This window comes from Dipteris shenzhenensis, chromosome 16 (genome assembly GCF_047967505.1).
Source record: "Dipteris shenzhenensis isolate YYH24624 ecotype China chromosome 16, Dip_SZ_1.0, whole genome shotgun sequence".
Lineage (NCBI taxonomy): Eukaryota > Viridiplantae > Streptophyta > Polypodiopsida > Gleicheniales > Dipteridaceae > Dipteris > Dipteris shenzhenensis.
In genome coordinates this window covers 18,023,605-18,035,920 of record NC_141611.1, presented here as the reverse complement: position 1 = coordinate 18,035,920, position 12,316 = coordinate 18,023,605, and the positions used below count along the sequence as shown (strand labels likewise).

General features: G+C 43.7%; 1 protein-coding gene across 1 annotated transcript in view; it reads right to left on the bottom strand.

Moving 5' to 3' along the window:
• Nucleotides 1-12,316, bottom strand: part of LOC147892637 (signal peptide peptidase-like 2) — a 72,539-nt gene that overhangs the window by 30,381 nt on the left and 29,842 nt on the right. Inside the window, exon 6 of the mRNA XM_087387776.1 lies at nt 12,123-12,305. Within this exon, the coding sequence (XP_087243902.1) occupies nt 12,123-12,305 (183 nt within the window). The remainder of the gene's footprint in view (nt 1-12,122; nt 12,306-12,316) is intronic.

Below are 12,316 nucleotides of genomic sequence, written 5' to 3'. Positions count from 1 at the left end.
TCATATGGAGGACTATAGGAGGGACAATTGACCCTGATTTCCACACACACAAAAACATATATCTATATTTACGTGTGTGTGTGTGTGTGTGTGTGTGTGTGTGTGTAGCAATGCGGCTTGCATTATCTCTAGGGATATCTCTAATGAGTGGACTCTTCGTTGTTCGGTCCGCCAGGGATGCCCTCTCAGTGCTTTACTGTATGCCATTGCTACTCATCCTATGCTGCAATATATTGATCATCTTGGGGCTACAGGATCACATCATGGCTTGGAATTGGATGCTAATCGCAGCATGGTTGCTCAAGCTTATGCTGATGATTCTTTCTTTACCCCGAAGAATACGCCCCATGATCTTGGTGCCTTGATGCAGGCCCTCTCTATTTATGGTTTGGCAGCTGGTCTTCATGTTAATTTTCAGAAGTCTAAGTACGGCCCAGGGATATCATTCCACCCACTCAGTTTGTTCGTCATCTTGGTTACCCTTTGGGGTAAAAACTCACTCACACACAAACTGATTGGGTTTTGGCTAAGCTTAGGAAAAAGCTTGAGTATTGGAAACTGGCAACCTGGCCTTTGCACGTTCGTCTTCGAATAGTGCAATCCATCCTTGTGGCATATATTCAATTTTACTTGCCATTGATCATGTTCACTAAGGCAGATCTTACATCTTTCATGTTTGTCTTTATGGAACTCTTCTGGCGATCCAAACATGGCAGAAAAAGTTAGGCTGCTTTCGATGCATCACATTTGTTCTCCCAAGATGCATGGTGGATTGAACATCACAGATATTCATGTGCATATTCTTGCCCACAGGGGAAAAATGTTGCTGCAATTTCTGCAAGGTGATCAGCCTTGGGCTCTCATGATTAGGACTCTAGTCACTCATATCAGTATTTCTGCGTTTGGTCATTGGCAACTCGATCACTGGATTTCCTTTTTGGCTGCACTGATGGCACTTTGCCTGGATGCCCTTTTGTCTCCCGCTTGCTTCTTAACTGGAAGCATGTTCTTTCTCATCTGGAATGGAATGGACGGCAATCTTTGCTTGGGAATTCTTTGAGAGCTGAAAGCATTCACTGGTCGAAAGTCTTTCAGCCTCCCTTGGCTTTACAGGAACCTCGACGTTCCTACTTTGTCTTGTTTAAAGGCATCACCTCGGTTGCTGATGTTATAGATGATGCTGGTACTGTGCTCCCCTTTTCTCTAGCAACCACTACATATGGATTGGGCTCTCATTGTGGCGACAAATTACTTCTATGCTTTCGCCCTTTGTTCTGATTCCTCCTTTGGAACTCCACGACCCCGACTGAAAGATTGGACTTTGACTTCTCCAGGGTCCTCTTCTCATCCTTTGAGGCTATCTCAGATTACTGTACCTGCATTGTATAAAATCCTTTTGCCTCAACCTTGGGTTTCAGAGAGAGGTGATTCTGTTTGGCGAATGCATCGCCCAGCCAAGTGGTGGATGAAAAGATTACAGCAACTTTGGGCCTATAAAGTACCGCTTCGGCAACAGGTTTTCTTTTGGCGAGTTCTTTTGGAAGTGTTTCCATCTAGACAGCTATTAGCTTATCGACACATTGCTCCTGCACTTTGCCATAGATGTTCTGCTTCTTCGGAGACTGTGCCTCACTTGTTTTGGCATTGTCCGTGCTCTCGTGAGTTTTTTGATCTGCTTTGACAGCACCTGCGAGCGAGATTCCCATCTGTTCTGTTTGGGAAGTTCTTCTGGCTATTTGGGTTTCATCCATCCAAACCGGAGTTTCATCTTTTCTTCATTTGGGTTCGCTACTGGGCACTATGGACTTTATGGACATATAGGAATTGTAAAGTCTTTGGTGATCCTACTTTCTCTCTATTTGGCTTTTTTAGGCGTTCTCTGCAGCAATCTTTCTTTAATTGGTTGCAGACCCGCTACATAGATCATGAGGTCTTTTTGGCATATACTGAAATTTTCAGTTGATGTAATTGTAGCACCTTTTTTTGAGATTGCTACTCATATAATATAATCAATCAAAGATTTCACCAAAAAAAAAAAGTAAGTGTGTGTGTGTGTGTGTGTGCACATATATGTATTATTTTATATATGTATGATTATTATAAAGATATATAATCAATTCTCTCTCTCTCTCTCTCTCTCTCTCTCTCTCTCTCTCTCTCTCTCGCTAGGCTGAGTTTGGGTCACCCCCTTTACAGCTAGATGCTGCATTTCAGGTCATCACATATCTGTACCGAGTTAGGGAATATGGGGATTATACCTCGAGGCGTAGCAGGCTACCATGGATAGCTTTATCCTCTTCTATGGCACTTGCAGCAGGAGGAGACCAGAGGTGCTGGTATGCATGTACAGAGAGATGGTTTGAGCGCTTAGGGCTCCACATGGATAGACTACCTCCCTTCCAGTATAGCATGGATGCTCTGTTCTCTCCCCTCTTATCACACGAGGTCAACTAGGTTATCCGTGAGGATCTACTACAGCTACACACTTTTCGGACCTGGTTGGAACCGAGTGAACTCCCAGTGAAGCTTAGCTTCTACAGAGATCACTTCTTACATATCACAGCGGAGGGTTTCATTGACCCACCAGGATACACACACATTCACCTACCCCACTCGATGAGGATCTCTCTTGGGCAGTTCCGGGTCTCTTCACACAGACTTCGCATCGAGAGCGGCAGAGCAGAGCGACTACCCAGGGAGCGGCGCATATGCACACTATGTGACATACAGGAGGTTGAGACTGAGGAGGTGTCCTGTGTACTATGAGATCCGAGGACGTTTCCACTGCCTCTTCAGAGATAGTTATGGGATTTTAGCCCATTTCCTCTCCTACCCAAACCAGCGGTGTTTGGCAGGTTTCATTCATGAGGCACTTAGACACCGCGAGAGGATACTCCGAGCACGAAGACAGGAGCAGACTTCTTCCTCAGTTGATCCCTCTCAGAGCTCTATCACGGAGTTCTTTCAGCTAGATCACATGGACCCCAACGAGACGAGGCCTCGACATGACCGTGACCTGGAGCCCGTGACCCGACAGCTCAGACAGAGGGTCGACACACAGATCACACTTGGAGACATCCCCTCCTTGTTTAGAGTTGGAGCCCGACCGACGGGGGTCACAGTAGCCCTGGTTAGACGTAGAGCTACGACCAAGAGACGTGCCAGGACCACACCTCTGAGTGGCCAACAGCACTCTATTGCCAACTTCATGCCTCCACTGCCTCATCCATCCTGATATCTTGCTGTTGCTGGGGATGATGATGATATTGATGATGATGCTGAGATTGATATATAGTCGACCACCGACATGACTATGTTGTACTTAGGACTTAGTACTGCCATTCTGCATTTTTGGCATTTTGCATTTTGCATTGGTATGGACGCTCGTTTAGTAGCTCCACTACCACAGCTCGTTGTATCAGGATTTTCACAGTCTCATAGACCCCGGTCTTCCGAAGACTTTAATAAACTTTCTTTCTTTTTCTTTCTTTCTATATATGTGTGTGTGTGTGTGTGTGTGTGTGTGTGTGGGTGGGTGGGTGGGTGGGGGGCGGGGGGGGGGGGGGGGGGGCGGGATTGCTGGAGCTTCAGCTACTCTGATTGCTTCTGGAACAACTCCTACTCCAACTGGTGGAACTGATGTTGCTGCTGTTGGACCTGTGTGTGTGTGTGTGTGTTCGCGCAGTAGTGTGTGTTTGTGTGTGTTCAACAGGAGTGTGTGTGAGAGAGAGGGGAGAGAAAGAGAGGACCTGCAGCCCTTGCTCCAACCTTCCCATCAGCTCCTTAGCCTCTTCAGACCAGCCCGTTTGCCTCAGCTACTTGCTGCGCCATATCAGAGTACAAAAAAAGGTGTTTTGGGGCATTAATTACCTGCCGTACAGCCCGCCATAGCTCCGTACAGTTTCCATACAGGTGTACGGACCTGTACGGCCTGTCCCGCCCTGCTCAGGCTGCTGCTGCCAGTTGATTCCTTGCTCCTGGGTCACTTTTGTGCAGGGTTTTGCTCACGGACTGCATCTATACGCTGGTTCTGAAGGCTCTCTCTTCCCCTTTCTCCCCTATTTGGTTTCTGGGTCCTGTGTACTCGTTCCATCGCCAGAATCTCCCTTCTTTTTCTGAAATATAGTTCATCTTGGAACTTTTACTGGTTTTTTTCTCTTTTTCTTCTACAGAACTTGTATTTTCTTCTCTCTAAATCCCTAAATCTCTCTTTCCCCTTCTTCTCCTTGCAAATACACTATTTTCTTCTTCTTTGTGGCCTATTTTTTGGGACTGTTTTTTCTCTGTTATCACTTTACGGGTACCCCCCTTTTTGGGTTCCATCTTCTTCAGAAGACATGGCTGAATACTCTTATGAAAAAACTTTTCAAAAGGATCGATCGGTTCAATGCAAAAAGCAAAAGCAGGCTGAGGGTTAGCATGACCCAGTGCATGATTCTGTTGAAACACAACTGGTTTATGATGTCATGCATGAAGAATTTGCAGACATAAGGAAAGAGTGGAAAGACTCTGTTCCATCGGTTGGTCTCATGGTTGAAGTGGATGAAATTGTGGATCCAGTTAGAGGATATGCCAAAAATGCAGTTATTTTATTTTTCCCAAGTCGGATGCCACCTGCTGCAGAGGTAGGCAACTGGCTGACCCGCACACTGGCTGGCTCGTTTGTTCGAAAGGTACGCTATGTAGCCAGAGTTTTTTTTGAGGTCATTATGGTAGATGAGATTCACAGGCAAATGCTTTTGGAACATTCGCCACTCTTTTTTGGGCAGCAAATGGTGCACGTTTTGCCATGGTCTCCCACAAGGGATTTTCAGGCTTTGATCCGACACAGATGTCCGGTCTGGGTTGAAGTTGTAGACTTCCCGCAATGCATGGCTTCACTCTTGTCTAAAATTGCAACAACTTTAGGCAAAGTGGTTTGCCCACCGAGGCCTAACGGCAACTCTAATCGATTTTGCATTCTCTGGGATACTGATAATCCCACACTAGAGTCTTATTCAGTCAAGGTGAACAATGTTGACAGGGAAGTGCGTTTTATAAATTGAAATGGGGATTATTTGCAGGGGCTTGCTTTGAATGTAAAAAATTTGGGCACATGGCTTCGCAATGTCCAATGAGTCAACATAAAATGCCTCCTGCCACTTTGCCTGTTCAGATGCCCAATAAGGATGCTCCTGCCTCTATTGGGAATAAAAATAAAGGTAATAGACACTTTTTTGTGAATCAGGATAAAGGCAAAGCTCCAGTGGTTTCAAATGGGACTGCTTCTTCCCCTTCACTTCCTGCTATTCAACCCTCAACAAAAGGACCAAAAACTCCAATTGATGGATGGCAAAGTCCAAGAAAAGTTATTTATGTTCGACGACCTCCACACCCTCGCACTTGGAATGGTGCATCTTCCAGTGGAAACTCTCCAGAGGTCAATTCAGGAATTGGGATCACATGGGCTGCCGTGACAGCTAGCAGAACCCTCTTCCCTGAAGAAGAGGTTGCTACTTTGCTGTCTACTCCTCAAGCGGATGTTTTTTCTCAGGGAAGAGACCCTAACCCTGAGGTAGAAATGCAGGGTTGACATCCTGAAGGTTGCTGCTGTACATAGTTGTTTCTCTCCTATAAATATCTGTAAATATGACTGCTCATATCAAATGCTTTACACTTAATGTTCAGGGGATGTGTGACAGTAGGAAATGGAAATCTGTGTGGCTGTATGTATATCAATAAATTTCAGCCTGATACAGTGGCATTACAAGAACACAATCAACATGTCTATGCAAGAAAGACAAGTCATTAATGTGGCTATGATATCTTCTATGCTGGGGAGCACTCTTTCTCAGGTGTAGTCTTTCTGATTAAGCATGAGCTTCAGCCAATTATTGCTTTAAATGACAATCAAGGCAGATGGATTATTCTTCAATGCATCATTCAAGGCGAGGGGTTTGAATTTGCTTTTGTCTATGCACCTCAATCTTCTCGGGATAGAAGTGCAATTTGGGATGCCATGCAACGATATCCATGGAGATATCATGCCTTTATATGTGGGGATTTCAATAATGCCCCGCAACAAGGTGACAATACATCCGGAAATACTCATATGTTAACCCTTGAAAGGCATGCATGGTCTCAATTACTAATGCATCTTGATTTGGTTGATCTTTGGAAGGAATTGCAGCCTTTGTCACCAAGATACACTTTCCAACATAATGCCCTTTCTTCTTATCAGGCACGTCTGGATCGCTGGTATAGTGTAGCTCTGCAACAAAATGATGATTTTACATGCAAAATGTGGATTGACTATGCCTTTGTGCATTCAGATCATGCACCGTTATGGTTGAGGTTATCTTTTTATGATATGCCAGATGATAGACTACCTCAAAGGCGACATCTGATTGTCAACAATAGCTATTTGCAACATGTTGTTTTCAAGGCAATGGTTACTGAAGCATATCAATCTCTGTCTTCTCAGAGCCACTTTGATATTGATAATGCACGGGATTCTTTTGTTTCCAAAATGCAAGTTGTAATTAGAGGTTATGGCAAGTCTTACATGAAGACTCTGAGGGAAACTGTTGCTCATGCCAAATTGACTTGTCAAGACCTCACTGAACTCAATCATTTTCGTCCCTTGTCCTTGCATGAGCAAACAACACTATGCCAAGCTAAACATTGTCTTCAAATCAATGATCACACGAAACTAGCTAAATGGGAGACTGGAGCAAGACAAAGAGCTTTTACAGATAAAGGCTGCTCTTCCAAACAAATTTTTAAAAGCTTGCATCAGAAGAGATTAAAAACAAGCATTTGCAGGGTGCTTCTACCTGATGGTTCATGGACTACATCACGGTCACAGCTTGCTGTTTGTTTACATCATTTCTCTCAGCAGTTTGGTTCTGCAGATCCTCCCTCGCAGCAGGTTTTGTCCGCAAGAGATTTACTTTTGCAGCATGTTTCTCCTATTATTTCCACTACTCAAGCTTTGGAATTGGAGGAACCTTTTACTGAGAGGGAATTGTCAGATGCAATCAAATCCTGTGGTAGATGGAAATCTCCAGGATGGGATGGTCTTACAGTTGAGTTTTTTCTAGAATATTGGCCTCTTTTGAAGCATAAAAGCAGATTTGTGAATCTTTGGCTGATTGGAGACCTATCACGCTTATGCCAGTCATTTACAAATTTACTACCAAAATGATTGTTGATCGGCTAAAAGGCTATTTACATGATGGGTTGCATCCTGCGCAATATGGTTTTGTTCCTCGTAGGCATATCACAGATAACATTGCTTATGCTTATGTTGGAATTGAATATGCCAAATATATGCAGCAGGATGTTTTGCTATTGCAAGTTGATATTGCCAAAGCTTTTGATACTGTTAAATGGGACTTTATTTCATCAACTATGCAAGCCTTGGGATTTGGCACAAAAATGCAGCAAGTTATCGATTGGCTATATCAAGATAGTAAAGCTGCCTGCATACTTTCAGGGGATATTTCTACAACCTGGACTCTTGGTTGTTCTGTTCGGCAAGGATGTCCCCTCAGTGCTTTACTATTTGCCATAGCCACTCATCCAATGCTTCAATATATGGACCACCTTTTGGACCCTGGCATGTTGCACGGATTGGAAATTCCTGGCAGCCGTAGCATGATCGCTCAAGCATATGCTGATGATTCTTTCTTTACCCCGAAAAATACTTAGAGCAATCTCTCCATGATTATGCAAGCTCTTTCTACATATGGTTTGGCTGCTGGTCTTCATGTCAATTTTCAGAAATCAAAGCTACTGCCGTTGCATGCTAAAGACTGACATAGTCTTTTGTGGCCTCGGGAAACTGTTCCAACTTCTCAATTGATTCGACATCTTGGCTATCCTCTAGGTTGGGGGCTCACTTGTTCTCAACAAACTGATTGGGTGCTCACAAAGTTGAGGGCAAAACTTGAATATTGGAAGCTTGCAACTTGGCCATTACATGTTCGATTGCCGATAACGCAATCCATTTTGATAGCATACATACAATTCTATCTGCCTCTCATCATGTTCACTAAGGCAGATCTGATTTCCTTTATGTCTGCTATCATGGAGATTTTCTGGTGTTCAAAAAATGGCAAGAAAAGTCTCAGATTACTCTCTATGCATCGTCTCTGCTCTCCAAAGATGCACGGGGGTCTGCGCATACTCAATATTCAAATGCATATACTTGCTCACAAGGGGGAAAATGATGTTGCAATTTATGCAAGGGGATCAGCCTTGGGCTTTCATGATCCGCTCTCTTTTGTTGCATATTGATACTTCTGCTTTTGGGCATTGGCAGCCGCCACAGTGGGATTTTCTATTTAGCTCTATTCAAGGCAAGATCAGAGGCTGCCCTTTTGTCTCTCGTTTGCTTCTTGATTGGAAGCATATTTTATCCCACTTGGAATGGCATGGCAGGGATTCTTTGTCGGGAAATTCCTTGAGGGCTGAGAATATTTATTGGTCCAAAGTATTCCACCCTCCTTTGGCTATACAAGAACCCAGGCGTTCTTATTTTATATCTTTCAAAGGCATTTCTTCTGTGATGGATGTACTTCAGGATGATGGCACTCTTTTATCTTTTTCTACAGCTGCTAGCAAATATGGTTTGGGAGCTCATTATCGTCCTTTATGGCATAAAATTTTCGAAATGCTTCAACCTTTCTTGCCGATACCTCATTTGGAACTTCACGATAGGCTTGAGGATTGGACTCTACATTCTTCTTCCTCTTCAGCCCGTCCTTTGAAGCCCTCACATATCACAGTGCCTTCTCTGTATAAAGTGTTGTTACTTCCGCCTTGGATTTCTGACAAAGCAAATTCTGTTTGGCATATGGATCGCCCACTTGTGATTTCCTCGCTCTCATTCGACAGGGGCTTCAAGCGAGATTTCCTATTGTTACTTTTGGCAGGTTCTTCTGGTTATTTGGTTTTCATGCAGCTAGACAGGGTTTTGATTTATTTTTTGTTTGGGTGCGCTACTGGGCACTGTGGACTCTATGGATGGACAAAAATCATAGAGTCTTTGGTGATCCTACTTTTCCATCTTTTGTTTTTTTCAAACGATCTCTGCGGCAATCGTTCTATGATTGCTTTCAGACTCATTTGATTGATCATGATGTACCTATAGCTTATACTGAGATTTTCAGTTGAGTAGTAGTTACTCCGCTTTTGAAGTAACTAAGAATGTAATTATTTTATAGCAATAAAATATTTCTTCTCATAAAAAAAAAAGTCTGTGTGTGTATACACACTCACTTTTTTTTTAATGAAATCCTATCTTTCTGTGTGGGAAACCTCAAAAAGAGGTAAAAACCCACCAAATAAGTAAAAGAATTTTTTTTTACAAGTAAAGCCTCAGAGCAAAACTCATGAGGCAGCCAAGTAAAAAGTTACATATCAAGCTAGAGGAGGATCAAACACAGCATCCTCCAGCTTCAAATTATTGCTCTGTAAAAACTGATGCAGTAATGAAACCACACCATCAATAAAAACCAGCTGTTTTTTTCCCTTGTGATTCTTCTTGATATAGGCTGGTACCCGAAATTTCTGAATCACAAGGTCAAAAACCTGTTGTAACATGGGATGAAAAGATTCCAGTAAAAAAGGCACTTCTACATCCCGAACAGAAGAAGACTCTAGCACAGGCATCAAAGGCAAAGGAGCTAGATCAACATTTGTATCCTCCGACAAAAGAGCTGCATCTGATAAAGCAAGACTCGGCATTTCAGCTTCACTTCGAGAATCAACCTGAGAAAAAGCATGTGCAGCATCCTGTATGATTCCCTCTGCAAGGGACACATCCATATCTAGAGGAGAAGGAGGCTGATGATGCTCAACGGGAGTCAGATCGTGAACTTCTTCAGCAAGAGAAAGATTAACTTGTGATTTTTCTACCTTCCTCCAGTAATGCTTCGGAGCAATAAAAGAAGACTTATCCAGTAAAGCCTTAGCAGAAACCGGAGGAGAGGAAGAGTAAACTTTACTGTTGAAGAAGGAGCATGAGGAGTGGTCATGGAAGCCGAAGGGCAAGCACGTGCAAAATGACCAACCTGCCGGCACCGATAACATGCTTTAGGAAAAGAGGCAAAATGTAGTTTGATGAGCATCGGATGAGCAAATCCCAAATCAAGATCCAGAGTACAGGGCATGGGCTGCATCATATCCCATAAAATACAAAGGCGAACATCCGGAGTAGCCTGCAAAAACTCCCGTCTCGGAACATGTAGAGGCCTCCCCAAAAAAGCTGCAAGAGTAGGAAGATGCTGAAGAAGAGGCAGAGGCAACGCTTTGAGGGTAATCCAGACCAGAAAGTGAGTCAGAAGAGAGGCAAACGGATCAAATAGTGGATCCCAAGGCATCACATAAGCAAAGAAACCAGCCCCATGAATACCAGCACGACTGACAAGTCACTCCACCACATCAGTCGAAGAGCAGTGGGCATAATAAAAACCTTTGCCCAGAAAGACAAAGGAGGAAAAGCAATCCTGACCCACTGCAACTTCAGCCCAATGACGAAGTTGAGCTGCAAATAAAACCCTGCCTATAAAGTAGAGACAGACCCCAAACTGCTGAGCCTGTCGAAGGCCGAAAACCAGAAGGGCAGAGTCCAAAGAACAAACAAGCTGTGAACCCGATGAAGGAACATCTGTGACAGAAGCAAAACACATATGGCGAAGAAGGTCCAGTTGAAGGGAAGACAAAGGACCATCCACGATATCCAACTTTGCCGATTTAACCAAGGTGGAAGGAGGCAGAAGGGAAGACAAAGGACCATCCACGATATCCAACTTTGCCGATTTAACCAAGGTGGAAGGAGGCAGACCAGCACACTTCCGCCAAAAGAAGACGCGTGTAGGAGGAGCAGAGGCAGAAGGGGGGGGCTGAAGAAGAGAAAACAAAACAGCCATCTGTCGGAGTAGCAAGAAGAGGGGAGGAAGAGACATCAGGAAAAGACTATACAGACCCGGCGTGAGAAGAGCAAAAGTCTGCAGAGACAGAGGGGAAGACAAATTTGGTACGAAATATGGCTGTACGGACATCGGAGCAGGTACAGAAGAAGGAAAAAGAATAGGTAAAGGAACCTGTACGGTGGGGGGAGCCTGTACGGACGACCGCACAGCAGGTACGGCCTGCACAGGGGCAAAGGAAGGGGCAAGTGCAGACGGAAGATGTACAGGGGCCATCGCACTCACTTCTCTCTCTCTCACACACACACACACTGTGTCTATACACACTCACACACACACACACACACATTTTTTTGTGGGGGTGAAATCCATTTGTCATTATATCACAAAAAGCAGTCCCAAAGAAAGGGACAGCCAGTTACAAGCATCAAAAGATATCATTGTGTATAACAAGAAGGCGGGATAATTAAATTCCGTGCATGTAGAAAATCATAAAATGATTGCCGTAAAGATGCCTGGAAGAACTGATATTTAGCCAGAGATGGATCACCAAAGACTCCATGGTTCCAATCCTTCCATAGAGTCCATAGTGCCTGATACGACCCCCCCCCCCCCCAACAACACACATACACACGTGTGTGTGTGTGTGTGTGTACATATGGAAGGACTGCAACCATCAAATCGTTTGTGATCCCTCCCTGGCTAAGTATCAGTTCTTCCGGGCATCTCTACAGCAATCATTCTATGATTGTCTACAAGCTCAGCATCTTGATTATCCTGCCTTCTTGTCATATAATGATATATTCTGATGTTGTAGCTGGCTGTCCCTTTTTTTGGGAATTTTTTTTGTAATATAATGACAAATGGATTTCACTATTAAAAAAAAGTGCACACACACACACACACACACACACACATTTATATCTATATTCGTATGTATGTATGTATGTATATGCAAAAGTAGATTTTGGATGGCTAATTGATCCATTTACTAATGGTCAGTAAATTTGATATCCTTACAGATTCTGCATGTTTTCTGTGTATTTCACAGGAGGACTCAAAAAACCCCCGTGGACTGGTCAAATATCGACAAACTAAGGACATTTTCTAATGAGTCACAATATGCAAGAAATTGCGTAAAACACTGCATCAGCAGCTGGAAAAGAAATCAGCACAAGTGAAATCCAGCAAAAGAAAGTATATTACCTGAACACCTGCAATACAAAATATGACCACCAGTATCCAGATTGTCCAATCGGATAAAAAGAAATAAAGCAGCAACAAGAAGGCAGAAGCAAACACAACAAAAAAGGCTGCTGCACTCATGCTTATATTCACTGACTCTTCATCTTCCTGGTCCTTTTCCGCGCTCATACTGTAGGGTGATCCCTAAAAACACA